The sequence below is a fragment of the Podarcis liolepis genome (genome assembly GCF_965112155.1).
Source record: "Podarcis liolepis genome assembly, chromosome: 1".
In the NCBI taxonomy this organism is placed as follows: domain Eukaryota; kingdom Metazoa; phylum Chordata; class Lepidosauria; order Squamata; family Lacertidae; genus Podarcis; species Podarcis liolepis.
Genome location: NC_139554.1, coordinates 49,015,895 through 49,031,127, shown reverse-complemented (window position 1 = coordinate 49,031,127; position 15,233 = coordinate 49,015,895). Strand labels below are relative to the sequence as shown.

The 15,233-nt window shown below is 38.6% G+C and overlaps 1 protein-coding gene across 39 annotated transcripts in view; it reads left to right on the top strand.

Annotated features, from left to right (window-relative positions):
• GPHN (gephyrin) overlaps window positions 1-15,233 on the top strand; it is a 239,996-nt gene that overhangs the window by 73,589 nt on the left and 151,174 nt on the right. For all 39 annotated transcript variants that reach the window (XM_083460142.1, XM_083460138.1, XM_083460130.1 and 36 more), the window contains one exon: window positions 11,362-11,454. In XM_083460142.1, the coding sequence (XP_083316268.1) occupies window positions 11,362-11,454 (93 nt within the window). The remainder of the gene's footprint in view (window positions 1-11,361; window positions 11,455-15,233) is intronic.

The window sequence follows — 15,233 nt, the reverse complement described above, 5'->3', positions numbered from 1 at the left end:
ACAAATTGATGATATCCCCCAGGAGGGCCCACACCTCGTCTGGACACGCTCTAATCAGCCAAGACGGGCACGGGTCAAGAGGACAGGTGGTGGGCTTTCCAGCTCAGAGGAGTCTGTCCACATCGGCTGGGGATATCCGGTCGAAGTGGTCCAATACTGGACCCGAGGATAGTCGAGGGGCCTCCAGTTCCTTTATTGTATCCAAATTGGCAGTATATAAAAGTATATAAAATTATGCATGCAAAATCATGTAGAAGTATATAAAATTATGCATGATATGGAGAAAATGGACAAAGAAAAGTTTTTCTCTCTTTCCCATAACATTAGAACGTGTTCTAAACAGATTTAATATATGTATATAGTTTTGATTCTATCAAGGTTTACTAGTATTTTAATTACTGAGTTTTTGTGTTTTAGCACTTCTTTCCTTTATCTATAAGCTGCCTTGAGTCCCATCAGGGAAAAGTGTGGCATGAATAAATTAAGATGATGATGATGATGATGATGATGATGATGATGATGATAGAACTTGTGGGCATCCAGTGAAACTGAATGTTGAAGCTGAAAGATTCAGAACAGACAAAATAAAGCGCTTCTTAACACATCACATATGGGATTCATTCCCACAAGAGGTACTGATGGCCACCAACTTGGATTAGACAAATTCATGGAGGATAAGGCTGTTGATGGCTAATAGTCATGCGGGCTCTTTCCTATTCATTTCAGAATACATCTAAAACATTACAATCCGGACAGATTTGAAATTGGAAGCAATGGACTTCAGTGACATAACTATATAAATGCCTATCTGCTTTCATCACCATAGGCTTAGTGCTTGGGGAAACACTGTTTATTTTGTTTTCCCCATATTCCTCCATTCCTCTTGTGCCTTTTTTCTTTATAAACCCCAAATTATATCCTCTACCCTGCTGCTGTTTTTTGGCATTCTTGTGAAATCTCTTGTGGATGTGTGTGCATACATTTCTGAAATTAGCAACAATACCCATGGTATGAATTAAAAAACAAAGTACTCTTGACACCTCAGAGAGTAGTTGATTTCATCTCAGCACGATCTTTATAAATTTCTTCAGCAGTTATGTTCAATGGTAGCTATAAAGGTTTTCTTTTTGCCTTTGCTCTTGTTAATTTCATGCAGGTGTAAATAAATGCTGCTGCTACTGCCTTTTCTATCACTAACAAAAACATCATTTTCTCAATATGATTAAATCAAGATACATCCAAATCTGCAGCTGCTTCTGTCTGTATCTAGACTCACCTCATTTTGTTTAATCTAGAGGTAGCCTTTCAAATCTGTTTGTAAAGTATTGCTGGGTTTGAAAACTGCTGAGCCTCAAAGCTCCTGACTGAAGGCATGTTGTTTAACCAGATATGGGAGATGCCATCCAGTTGTCGCTGAACTACAACACACACATCACCCCTGATCATTTTGGCCATCCTATTTGGGGCTGCTGAGAGATGGCAATCTGATATCATCTAGACCATTAATACTTAACAATGCATTCCCAACCATATTTGCTCAGGAGGTGTCTCACTGAACTCACAAAGAGATAACCAATTTTGGGAAGAGATATGGATTTTTTTCTGGCAAAGAAAATGGAAAGAATGCCTGAGAAAAAGGAAAAGAATGAGTAAAGAGCTGGAGCCCAGTTTTACCAGAGTTCAGTGTTAGAAAATGAGAAGTCACCCAGTGGGTGATTAAGCAATATCAATTAAGATAGAAGAGGATAAATCAGAAAAGGTAAATTGAGCTGAAGGTCATCTGTGCAAGGAAAAGAAAACAACACCTGGAGATAAAAAACATGAAAAGGTTTATTTATTTTGGTTTTATTTTATCTCTGTATTTGTTCAACAGTGATCTATAATTGTATATGGACTATGTAGATTGTCACCAGATCTTGTTAGATAATGCTTTATGCAAAGTATTTTACAACCTTTTTTTCTGGAAATTAAAAAATATATATAAATTAAAAAACATCAAAATAGAACCAAATAAAGAAATATATAAAGCAACAAGAAGGAAACCCAGGAAATAATCTTTAAATGGGATATACAGGCAACCCCTGATTTGCATGGTGGGTGCATTCCAGGTCATTGCATGTTTGCGTGAAATCACATGCAGTTTGAACACCCCGCTCTGCCCCTGCCCCACTCCTGCTCTGCAAAAGAGCACTGTCTTACAAGCTGTTTCCAACATGTTACTACATCAGTATAGTTCTGTTATTTGTGAATTAATATTGAATAATTCTTTTAACTCTGTTTTGTTTAAAAAAATAATAGCAATTTTAATGTAATATCAATTTTGAGTTATATTTTCTTTATTACAGTCATTTCTTATTTTTTTCCTCTGTAGAAAAAAAATATATAAAATCAACTTTTCTTTTTACATCTCGATGGGGCATGGCTCCATTGTTAATTCCACCCACCCAAAGAATAATTCCAATATGAATAGAGACCAATTTTAAAATAAATTGATTATCTTTGCACATTTTCATAATGTTAGTAATTTTTTTAATCATTCACACACACACAAAATAAACTAAAGATAAAGAGCATAAAGGAATACTGTTATAGCAGGTTGAAAGCAGCATAAGGTTGGATTTTACAGGATCATGTTCATCACAATCAATGTGGATTTCTGCCTAAAAGACAGTTAAAAGATAGCATCAGAAACATGTTAGATATTCTGGCATATTGGAATTGCTATAACAAGAAAATATGTGTATGTAATCTGCTTTATTTGAGCCACATCTCCAACATTTATCTGATCCTAACTTCCATATTAAATTCAATTTAAAAGGTGTTAAATGCCATTGATAGAGGGTTTTAAAATAGTTCTCATTTAGATCTGTTGAAATAATATTAGAATGGAGTGCCCCAAATCCAGTTCTATTTTTTCCTGGTTATTCTTAGATCCAAATCTCGTGCCCTTTTCTCACATACGTATCCTTGTTCTGATCCAAGTTTAACCAGACACCATAGAGTTTTGCAATTATGCCTTAATCCAAACGGGAGATAAATAGAGTTTCTCCTTTGTTCTCTTCCCTGATTTCCCCATGTTTATATATTAGAGGAGAAATATTTTATAGCTGCAAAAATTTCAGGTACAAATTTCAGTTCGTGAAATAAAAAGTGTCCTCCAAAGCCTCCCCACACTTTCAGACAGGGCACTGAATTAGTGTTTGTTCTTTTTTAGATATTCTCAAATATGGGGGAAAGCTCTACCACAATGAAAACATGCTTGAGTATACCTACAAATAGTATGATTTGATTTTCTGTGGCAGTATTTTGTCTGTTTATATCTGGATTACCAGTAGGGTTTTAGAAATGATGTGACTTGACCATCCTTGAGAAGTGCAAAGAAGAAATACTGTCAGTGAGTCATCAGAGTTCAATAAAGGTGCAGTGAGTTTAATTTTCTAGGCTGCAATCCTATGTGCACATATGTGTTGGAACTCGGTGGTGTGTCAGGGACTGACAGGGCTCCAAAGAGTGTGTGGCAGAAGCAGGGGACCAGGGGGAGTGACCCGAGAGAGGGAACCAATGATTTATGGGGTGTCACACCACCTGCAAGGCAGGAGCCAGGGGAGGAGGGAGAGTCGGGGCAGTCCAAGGTGGAGGAGGAAGGGACGGTTTATGTGAGGGATGGGTCAGTAGATTCCTCACCTTCCCCCTCCCCACTGTCTCCTAGAACCAGGGGGGGGGGCTTGAAAAGGGAAGAGCAGTGACAACTTCCGTGCAGGGAGAAGCACACAGCGCAGGTTGTGAGCACACAGCCCATCAAAGGAGGGTATATAAGCTGGAGGAGAGGAGGGGCCCCACTGTTGCTGCAACTGCTCTTTTGGCCCAGATCTGTGGATAGCTCCCTAGAGGCTAGAAGTGTGTTAGCATGTGTAGCCAGAGCACTGTGGAAGCACTGAAAGTGTTCCTGTTTCCAATAAAGAATTAACTATATCGGACATGTGTCTTCCTTATCTGGATGGACCATGACACAGTGCTTAGTTCAGAATATACAAGTATTGGATTGCACTTTTTAACTTGTGTCATCAGAAAATGCCAATCAGAAAATTTAACATTTAATCATGGCTGTGAGATCATGATCCTGTGAGATCATGGTTAGGTGTATTGAAAGGCTTGAGTATTTTGACTTTCCCCCTAGTAGTTTGTCCTTGGCAAATTGGCCTTAATTAAGTTTAGGTGATAAAGGCAAGTAATTCTCCAGTTTGCAGCTCTGTCCAATTAAATTATTTAATTTTCAATGGAGCCACAAAGTACAAATATTATTCAAAACTTTATTAGCACACAATACAGCTTCATAAAGTGTAGAATCAAATTTATAACACTGTAAAACTCAAGAAGCAGCACATGAGAAATAGAAGACTGGAGAAGAAACATAACAATATGCTAATTCCTAACTTGATTTATTTGACTTCTTAACCTATTAGGCTTAATCATCATCATCATCATCATCATCATCATAGGTTAAAAAAAAGGTAAAGGTAAATGACCCCTGGACGATTAAGTCCAGTCAAAGGTGACTGTGGGGTTGCGGCGCTCATCTCGTTTTCAGGCCGAGGGAGCCAGCGTTTGTCCACAGACAGCTTTCTGGGTCATGTGGCCAGCATGACTAAACTGCTTCTGACGCAACAGAACACCATGACGGAAGCAAGAGCGCACGGAAACGCCGTTTACCTTCCCGCCACAGTGGTACCTATTTATCTACTTGCACTGTTGTGGTTTCAAACTGCTAGGTTAGCAGGAGCTGTGACAGAGCAATAGGAGCTCACCCCATTGCAGGGATTCGAACTGCCAACTTTCCAATCAGCAAGCCCAAGAGGCTCAGTGGTTCAGACCACAGCACCACCCACTCCCTATAACAACAACAACAACAACAACAACAACAACAACAACAACAACAACATTTTATTCCGCCCATCTGTCTGGGTTTCCCCAGCACTCTGGGCAGCTTACAGCATATCTAAAAACATAATAAAAACATCAAACATTAAAAACTTCCTGATACAGGGCTGTCTTCAGATGTCTTCTAAAAGCTATGTAATTCTTTATCTTCTTGACATCTGAAGGGAGGGTGTGCCACAGGGAGGGCACCGCTACCAAGAAGACCCCTCATGGTTCCCTGTAACTTCACTTCTCACAAGCAGCTGTTGGAGGGGGAGGCCTATTATGCTCATGCCCTGCTTATGGGCTTTCATAGGTATCTGATTTGTCACTGTAAAAACAGAATGCTGGATTAGATGGGCCTTCTTATGTTCCCATGTTAAGCTTTTTATGAGGTATAGGGCGTTGGATATTGGGAAGTGGCACTGGAAAAGTGTGGTGGTGGTTTAACAAGTTAGCATTCCCGTGGGGTTGCTTTTGAAGATCAAGGAACTGGTGATCTTGGAAAGGGTATTTTTACCCAGTGAGGTAAAGAGCAGGTCTAAGATATAATCCTAAAGTTGTCATCACCCACACAAATTCAAATGAACTCTCATAAATCAGAGAGAATTAAGATAATTAGTGATCTCAGTGGTAATTCTGAAGATAACACCTACACAATAAAAGAAGCATCTTTGGTATAGACGTTAACTGAATTCCTTTTTGCAAAGCTTACAACATTTGGTGGTGAGGACGGGGGATGGACTCTTTCATCAAACTTTTAAAACAACCTTCAGTAACCTTTCAGATACATCAGGTCCAAGATGGAGTTACTTTGGTGTACACATACCCAGTGTTGTGTCAAAGCTGCTTTTGAAGCTCAGAAAGGTTTTTTAATTGGCTTGTATTGCATCACATAGAGACTATTGGGAAAGATTTGTTTGTTTGTTAAAGTTATACCCCACTCTTCCTCTCAAAGGAGCCCAGGGTAGCAATCTCAAAAACTGAGATGGAAGATATATGGTCTTACTAATTGTTGCTGCTTTTGCTTTTACTAATTTTACTGACGTTTCTAAAAAGATTTTTTTCTTTTGATGGTTTACTATTTTCACCCAACATTTTGAAAGCCAGCTGTTTTAATTAATTTAATGTTCCATTTGGACAGGGGTGGGGAACCTGACTGCATGCCAGCAATGAGCAGGCCAAAGTGGGCAAGCAACAGCTGTGACTTTATACTGTAGACTACAGTCTAGTGATGCAGGTTTATAAACTTAACTCTCCATTCAAGCAAGTAAGGAACATTGTCACATTTCAATGGGGAGAGTCTCAAGCACCAGAAGAGAGACCTGGGCCTGAAGTTCCCTGCTCTTGTGCTACAAATAACTTAACAGTACAAAGATTTTGAAGGGCTGGTTTTATCCTATTAAAAAATGTGGAGTAGAGTTAAATAACAATGCAAGCATGAGAAGCTTCTTCCCTGTTTATTGTCAGGAAAGGCTATTTTACACATGAAAATGTCTTCACAGATGCAATGACTCACGTAACTGATCTGTTAGATTGCTCAGGTCCATTTTTCAAAATAATCCATTCCATCCCGCTTTACCCCCAATATACACTCTGCATTTTGTGGCCACTGAACATGCTCAATCCTCACTGAGCTGTGTTTTGGGATGACCCGGAAGCTGTACGCCGGCTCCCTCGGCCAATAAAGCGAGATGAGTTCCGCAACCCCAGAGTCGGTCACAATTGGACCTAATGGTCAGGGGTCCCTTTACCTTTACCTAGCCGCCCTGCCCCCCAATCCAGTTAAAACAAACCCGAACCCTGGCACCTCCATGTATCTCAGTAGCACATTGGGGCTTCATAGTTATCTTAACAGAGCACCTCAGCTCTGCTAAGAACAGTGTTGGTTGCTTTTATTCAGGGGCTGGGAACCTCCAGTCTGTGTTGTAAATTTGATCCATCAAGCCTCTCCATTTGGTCCACAAGGCTGTTAGTGCAAGTCATGCCCACCTGTCCTATTCCTGATGCCATTTATGGCAGGTACCAGGCAGGTAAAGGCGAGGCTTGGCAAAAGGGGGCTTTGCAGTCACTTCTGATTGGCAGTGTCTAGAAAGCCCCTTGTTCAGCACTGCTGTGCTTTTCAGTTCTTCAAGATGTGCAGAGAAATCAAATTAAGTCTGTGCATATGTGAACATGCTCTAAATCTTTTCTAGCTGATAATGAAATCGTAAGCACTGCACTAAGAGGATAAAATGTTTTCCAATGAACTTGATTGATCACTTTGAATTCTTTTAGTATCAGGTGCATTTTACAGAATCACAGTGCTCAGATATTCTTTGTATAAAAGCAGCTATAGAAACATAGGAAACTGCCTTATATTATGTCAGACCTTTGGTCCATCTATCTCAGAACTGTTTACATGGTCAGGCAGCAGGTCTCCGTACAAGGTTCTCTCTTAAGCCTACCTGGAGATGCCAAGGATTGAACCTGTGAGCTTCTGAATGCTGAGCAAATGCTGTATTGATTCAAATGCTACTGAGATATTTTGACTACACACAAACATAATGTTATTGGTTCACCTTTCAAAACTTGAAGTACTATTAAGTGGGGTGATTTTAAATAGCTTTAGAGGAGTTGAATGATAATTTACCAGCAGTAAAGCCAAATGCAAGGAAGGATTTAAAGGAAAGACGCAGAGGATTGGGCTGTTAGAAGTACTTTTATCCTGTAGAATAAAAAGAGGTAGTCAGATGTTACGAAAATGATGTGGGCTCATCACTACTATAAGGAGCCTTTTGAAAGCACATAAATAGCTTGGTATTCTTTTAAAGGTTGCTCTGTGTGTCTCTTTCTTTCAGTGTTATGAGTGTGAGTGTGTATATGCACACTCTGTAGCCCTGAGGGATTTCCATGAGTTTTCACAGTTCTAAAAATGACTCATGTTTTGCGCAAGGAAATTTGTTTCTATGCAGGAATAGTCCTTTCATAGAAGAAAGCGCCACTTGGTGTCTGATTCAAACACAACAGGAATAGCCGAGGACACTAATTTTGGTTGCCCATATTAAAATTACAATGATGCAAATTTCATGTTACTTAGTACCAAAACTGCTGTGTCTTCATGTGTGCAGCTTAACAAAAACCTTCAGCAGGCGTTTCCCTTTAACGCTCTTAATTCTTATATGCACAATCTTCCTGTATACGCAAGAGTGTAAAACGTCATCACACTGCAGTTTGCTGGCTGCTAATAGGCATCCATGCCAACTGCAACATGAGGAACACCAGCCCAGCCCAGGCAAGCTGTTTAATGAAGGTGGGGGGAGGCAGGCACGAAGCACCTGCCCCCCTCCATTAAGCTTACAGTGAGGTTTAACTGAGGGGTGGGGAGGACCCTTTACCCAGCAACTTAGCAACTAATTTCTGTGGCTGAGATGAATCTTACTGAATAACAATATTATATATCATTGAATTAACCAAATCTACTGATAAGCAAAGGGAGGGGATGAACTATGTTCTTCCTTATTGACATATGTAATAAAATCAAACCTGCAGATGTGTAGTTATGGGTCAAGCATGTTCCAATACCAAAAAGAAATAATAGCTCAGTTTAGGTCTCTCTAGAAATGAGACAAAAAATAGATAGCAATGCAAGCTGGGGAGAAGGAATAATATAACAATTCATAATTGTATTCATTTCTTTAAAAACCGTACACCAAAATTATTAAATTATTTTTATATGGTTCCATGTTAGCTTTTTATTAAAGCACCTTGAAGAATTCGCTTCAAGTAAAATTTAGGGTGTGTGGGCTTGTGTGTGTATAAAGAACATTTTAAAAAGGTATATAGAAAATCATTTTCACCTTCCTAGACATGGGTCATTTAACATGGGTGTTGTTGATTGTTCATTTTCTTTAGCAGTTATAATTATTTGATCATATTCTGTTGTATATTCTGTTGTGTGTTGCTTTGATTGAGATGATGCTATAAAATGAAATTTTGTTTGGTATGCAGAGCAGAACATGTTTACTACCTTTCATTGTTGTAGACAGTTAACTTTTGTGTTTCATGTAAGTGATGGTACTGTTAACTCTTGAGGCCCCAATTATTGAAGTCTCCCTGTTGATTTGAATTTTAAGCTATCTACAGCTGTTACTAATTTAATGACAAGTAACCATTTTATTTGTGGCCTCAGTAGCAACTGAGCAATCTTCAGTTTCATCTCTTTGAAACATTGACAAATGGCCAATTCTGAGTAAAGAAATTCTGGTTAACATCTAGCTGTAAGCTATTCTTGAATCTTAGACCTGTTTTCTTACATTGTAATCTATAATTGCTGTTTTAGCCTAAAATGTTCTGGAAATAATCATAGGGCTGTATATCAGATGCTTGCAACCATGCTGAGAAAAATAACTGGCAATAAGTCATCATTTAATTTATTTAATTTTAATTAGTTGAAAATCAAATTCCTAGTAAGGGATCTAAAGTCTTTACAATTTCTGTGGTGTTCGTTTCAGTAAATGTAGCTTAAAGAATTTATGAAATAAATTGTCTATGTATAGCAAGATTAGTACTTTGATGTATCTACTAATGTAGCAGTGGTTAATGCTGATGTTTCTTATTAAATCATTATATTATATCACATTTTTTTCCAGACACAACCTTCCACAAAGTGGCTGACAACAGAACCAACCTGATATAAATTTAATGTAAACAAACATTCATTAAAAGCAATGTAAAAAACATGTTATAAAATATTAACAAAATATCCTAATCCAGACCACCAAAGATAAAACACAGAGAGAAATAACCATTTTAAAACTCCAGACCAGTATAAATAATGGAAAGCAAATAGAAATAAGGCCTGATACAAGGGGAAGGTAGGGTTGATTGTACATACCACAGGAGGGAGTTCCTCCTGTGAGCCAGTGTGGTGTAGTGGTTAAGAGCGGTAGTCTCGTAATCTGGGGAACCGGGTTCGCGTCTCCGCTCCTCCACATGCAGCTGCTGGGTGACCTTGGGTCAGTCACACTTCCCTGAAGTCTCTCAGCCCCACTCACCTCACAGAGTGTTTGTTGTGGGGGAGGAAGGGAAAGGAGAATGTTAGCCGCTTTGAGACTCCTTCGGGTAGTGATAAAGCGGGATATCAAGTCCAAACTCTTCTTCTCTTCTTCTTCTTGTTTCCCCAATTTATTCCAGAATCGTTAACCTTTGTCAGGGTCATGCCCCTCTAAACAGTGTATTAAATTCATGGGGAAAGAATGCTGTATAGCTCTGGGATGTGGATTGAGGAAGGATCACACTGATCTCACCTTCCCCCAGTATGCTGCTCCCATTTCTTTACCCTTGCCCTCAATAATGTTTGGCTAGTATGCAGACTGTGGGCCCTCCTGAACCGAGATAGTCTGATTATAATGATCAGCGTCTGGCAATATTCAGATCACTCTACTGAATATTTTTTTCGCTCCAGGAAAAAAAGACTTTGGCAGTCCCATCCACCATTGAACCCAGTGTGTTTTGACTATATGTGATTTTGGCTTTAGGTGTGATCGCAGGAATGTAAACCCCATGTAAGTTGCGGGCTTACTAGTGATAACCTTAGGACACATCTGCTAAGATTACTGTACCTTTTGCTTCCTGGTAGGGAAAAAACCGGACAGAGTAGTACTTTTTTTTTTTTATGAATTCCAACATAAATTTGTTTCTCAACTTTTTCCATTGAAGGATTGATTCAATCCTTTGTACTGAAGTGCTGTTTCTGGGGTGGCAAATTTGCTATTATTTATATAAAGCCATCAAAATAAACATCACTTTACAGAGCAATATAATCACAATAGAGGCTCCTGCTTTAAGGACCTTATTGCCTGTGTTTTGAAGTTGGAAGATGGCAAAAGAGAGTAAAGTAAGAAGGAATGGCAAAAAGAGCTGAGTGTGAACAAATATAAAGTTTCATTTTCATGGTTTCTACATTTTCATGTGTCATGCAATTCTAGGCTTTATGGGCTCTTGAAAATACTGTTACATATTTGTTTAGAAATTCAAGGAATGCGTTACTAATATTTCTTTCCTATGATCAGGATGGTCTATTGTTAATACTAAACAGTTTTGTTTGTGTTTTCAGGGTTGGGAACTTCGATATTTTGTAAACCAAAAGTTTAGGCTCCTTCTTGGGAGAAAGGAGGGACAAAACAGGATGAGCAATTGTATTCTATTAGATATCAACCTACACTTGATATATTTTTGGAACTGGAAACGATTGGTATTTTAAATTTATTTTAAATTTCCTCCACATCTATTAATATCAGTGCTTTAAATGAAGTTTACTATCAATATTTAGGATTAAATTAAAGGCAATACAGTTATTCATAAAATAAAATGCACAGTTTGAATTTGCTCTGTCATTTATTTATTTATGAACATGAAAATCTGATAACATATTTCTTTGTGTGTGTGTGTTTTCCCCCCCAGGAGACATTGATAGACTGGTGTGATGAAAAGGAGCTTAACTTGATTTTAACTACTGGAGGAACAGGATTTGCGCCAAGGGATGTCACACCAGAGGTGAGAGAGTTTTATCTTTAAAGCCATCTGCCTTTTGAAAATACCAATAATGTTCTTCTATATGTGATGTCTCAGAAGGAATTTGATATAATATAAAATTTCATTGCATTTCTAAAATAAACCAAAAAAAGACCTGTATTAAATAGTTCAAAAGCAAACAATTGATTTTACTTCGGTGCCATAAGGAGGCTTGTATTTGTGTGCATGCTACTTTACGGTGTTCCTGTTTTCTCAGTTGTGTCACTTGCTGACATATCTCCATAGCTGTCAACCTTCCCTTTTTTTGTGGGAAATTCACTTATTCCAGCGCCATTTCCCGCTGCTTCCCGCTGCTATCCCGGATTGTTATATATCGCATAGACTGTCCCCGGGGCAGGTGAAGCTGCTGATCCCTTATTTTCGAGGCTGCTGATCCCTTATTTTCAAATCTGAAAGTTGACAACTATGTATATATCTAACAGGGACATGGAGATTATTCTATGGAAGTTGTTTTCAAAGTACAGTATAAAGCAGGCCTCCCTAGGGAGCTGTGGATAGTTACCAAAGAAGGTGCACCAGCCCCACAATGTGTGCTTTGATTTGCCAAGGAGGATTTATGACAGCCTACTCCTATTCCACCCATTTTTGCAGTTTTTTCTTCCTTAAGGTTACTCCCACAGGAATCTTTAACTATACTATGCTTCTACTCTTTTCCTTTGGTCTGCTTTGGTACAAGGCCACAGTGAGGAAACTATCTTTCCTTGTGTTCATTAATCTTAGGGATATTCAAGCAGTTGATTTTCTCGATCCTGGCAATGTCAGGTCCCTTTCACATATTTAGTCAGTAGTATGAGAGCTGCTTCTGTGAGTTACAGCCCCATACTGCAGGGCCATATGTGAATATGAATAAAGAGACTGTGCGGCTAGGCCAGCAAGACAAATCTTTCCCATGCCACTGGAGTCCTTTTGGGAGGGAAGATACCAATCAGATGGATAAATTTGTATGCTCACATCCTTAATACTTCTGCTCTCAGTAACGTGGTGTTGTACCATGCATCCATGAATACCATAAGGGTGGCTGTATATGTTAGCAGGACCTTGGAGAATACATGCTCTGCGTATTAATAATGACTCTTCCATCAGAAAGACTAGAACTTTATTTTTGATTTCAACCCAATCCAGCTGTCAGACGTAGTCCCTCATGTGTAGTGTGTGCTTGTGGGGGGAGTGAGCAGAGACAGGATTAATCTCCATAATAGTATGATTTACTTTGTTACACTTCAAATAGTCTAAAGACACTAGTATTTTATTCATGGTGTATTGCTGTACTTTTATCAATCTTTTAACATCAATCTTTAAAACGACTATTAGAAAAAGGTTGGCTTGAGGTTAAAAGCTTCCGCCTTGAAGATAAGTATCACTTGAATTTGGAAGCAATTGATTTATTCCTTGAGAAGTGGAGGGCATATATGCAACCGAACTATCACAACCTAAAGCAGAAGTATTTGGGTGGCAAGCTCTCAGAATAGTTCGTGGTGTTTTTAGTTACAGTATTGCTTTTTAATCATTCTCTGGGGCCCTGTGTTGACCAAGTTGAGGTGAATCGGAGCCACCCACAAACAGAATTGAGGTTGCTGCTTCATTAGGTGACATATATTGTTTTTTTCCCAGAAGGTATGAAAAAATAAAATAATTAAAACAACCACCAAGAAGGAACTAACCTATCAAAAACAGATAAAGGAAAACCATGCATGTATATACTCACCTGTAAAGGGGGGATGGAGCAGGAAGGCAAGGAGGGGGTGGGTCTGCTGAGTTGTCCCCTCATAGCACAAGCTGCAGTTTAACAGTTGAGAGCAAACACAAGAGGGGAGGCAATGCGTAAGAACAAAGTCAGTTTCATCATACATGCCACTTAGAGTGCCATCTGTGTCACATTGCTGGCACCCAGGCTCAGACAGCCTGGCAAGAGAGAGGGTTGGCAATCTGCCTCATGAGACTGGCAGAGACTGGCTGTTAATGAGAGAAATTTCCATGCCTTTTGTCTGTGCCAGGAGGATAGTGAGAAAATCTCCTCCACTGTTGCCCAGGGCAAAGCTTTGTTGTAGCTTTGCCCACTTGTAGAAATATAATTTTGATGGATTTTTAAACCAGAGGTTAACTACTTGTAATTACAGTTCCCATGATCTACCAGCCTTTCTTGTGAGTGTCATTTCTAGATTTAGCTGTATATTCTTGCTTTGTTACAAAAAAAAAAAAATCAGGTTGGAAAATAAAGACAAAAAGTTGAGGAAAAATAATGTATTCAGTATGACTAAAAGTTATGACTAGCAGTAAGTGCTGCAGAGATGGAAAAATTGTTCTTAAGATTTATTTTAACTTCTGAACAAGTTGGGTCATTTAGGAATTATACCTGTAAGGACACAAATGCTCTTTAAATATTTATCTATCTTATATTTCTCTCATTCTAGATGCATTGCTTGGAGATCACTCATTTTTCCATTATGCTAACATTTTTGTGTCAAGTTTAGCAGCATAATATATTTGTATCAGTGTTCAATAATATATTTGCTGCATTGGCAGAATCCAGTAAATTAAAGTTTAAAAACAAAAGAGGGAGAAAATGTAGAAAAGACAAAGAACCCCTGCAAGTATTATGTTCAGAAAAGCATTGATTCTGGGATTTACTAATGAGAGGGTGGGAAGGTCCTGTGATTGATTTTGTGGATTAACTTTGAGTGTGTTGTTTTTAGAATTGACTTTTTTATCTATTGTACTTTTAAAATTATTACTGTTGTTAGTCACTTTGAGACTATTGTGTGGGAAGAACCACACAAATTAAACAAGCACATAAAATAGTTCGTTTCTCAGTGTATCAATATTCAATGCTCTTCTTTTAAAAATAGCCAGAACTTTAGTGTATTGCTTTTTGTTAGCTGTCGTAAGCCAGTTTTCTCAGATATGGTATTCTAAATACTTTAGAACCTATTTGGGTTGTATGCCAGGCTGGTTGCAATTTTGAAACCCGTGTGGGCCTGTAATTTAATCATGAAATAAATTGCCAAAAGGACTCTGAATAATGTAGACTAATAGAATTGCAGAGTTGGAAAGGGACCCCAGAGGTCATCTTGTCCAGTCCTCTGCAATGCAGGAATTTCAACCAAATCATACATGACATATGATCATCCAACCTCTGCTTAAAAACCTCCAATAAATTAATTTGGTTCTTATTTGTGGTCTTTGGGCAGTTAGTAAATGAGATCTCTACCTGCACAGATACCATTTTTGAAATTCCAGTGTTCAGAATAGCCTTGAGGCCCTTACCCCTGAGTAGGGAAATCCTGTCCCCCTGCATGGCACAAGGGCAGGACCAAGGCTCTGTCGGTTTCTTTTTGACTGCTGACTAAGTCACACAACAAAAGAACTTCCTTTAGAGCTTCTGAATTTTTCTCCTCATATCTCCTCCTCAGAAGATATTTTATGAGAGAATCATATTTGGTTTCATCTCTTCATTGCTTATTTTGAATTTAGAATATATGTCTATATTATGTGTGCATTGTCTGCTTTTTTACATTTGTATTGTTGCTCTCTTCTTCTTTGTGTTTATTGCATTCCACCTGTGTTTAATTTGTCTCCCTTTTTTCCTGCTTGCGTTCAACTTTAAAGTCAGTTTGCCCATAATGCCCAGCCATGATTTAGTGCCTCAGGAATGAACCTTGCCTTCTTCTCTCTCTTCTCTTTACTTTCTGCTTTGTTTGTTGCTTCTTAGATTGTGGTAAACCATAGATTGCTAGCTCATC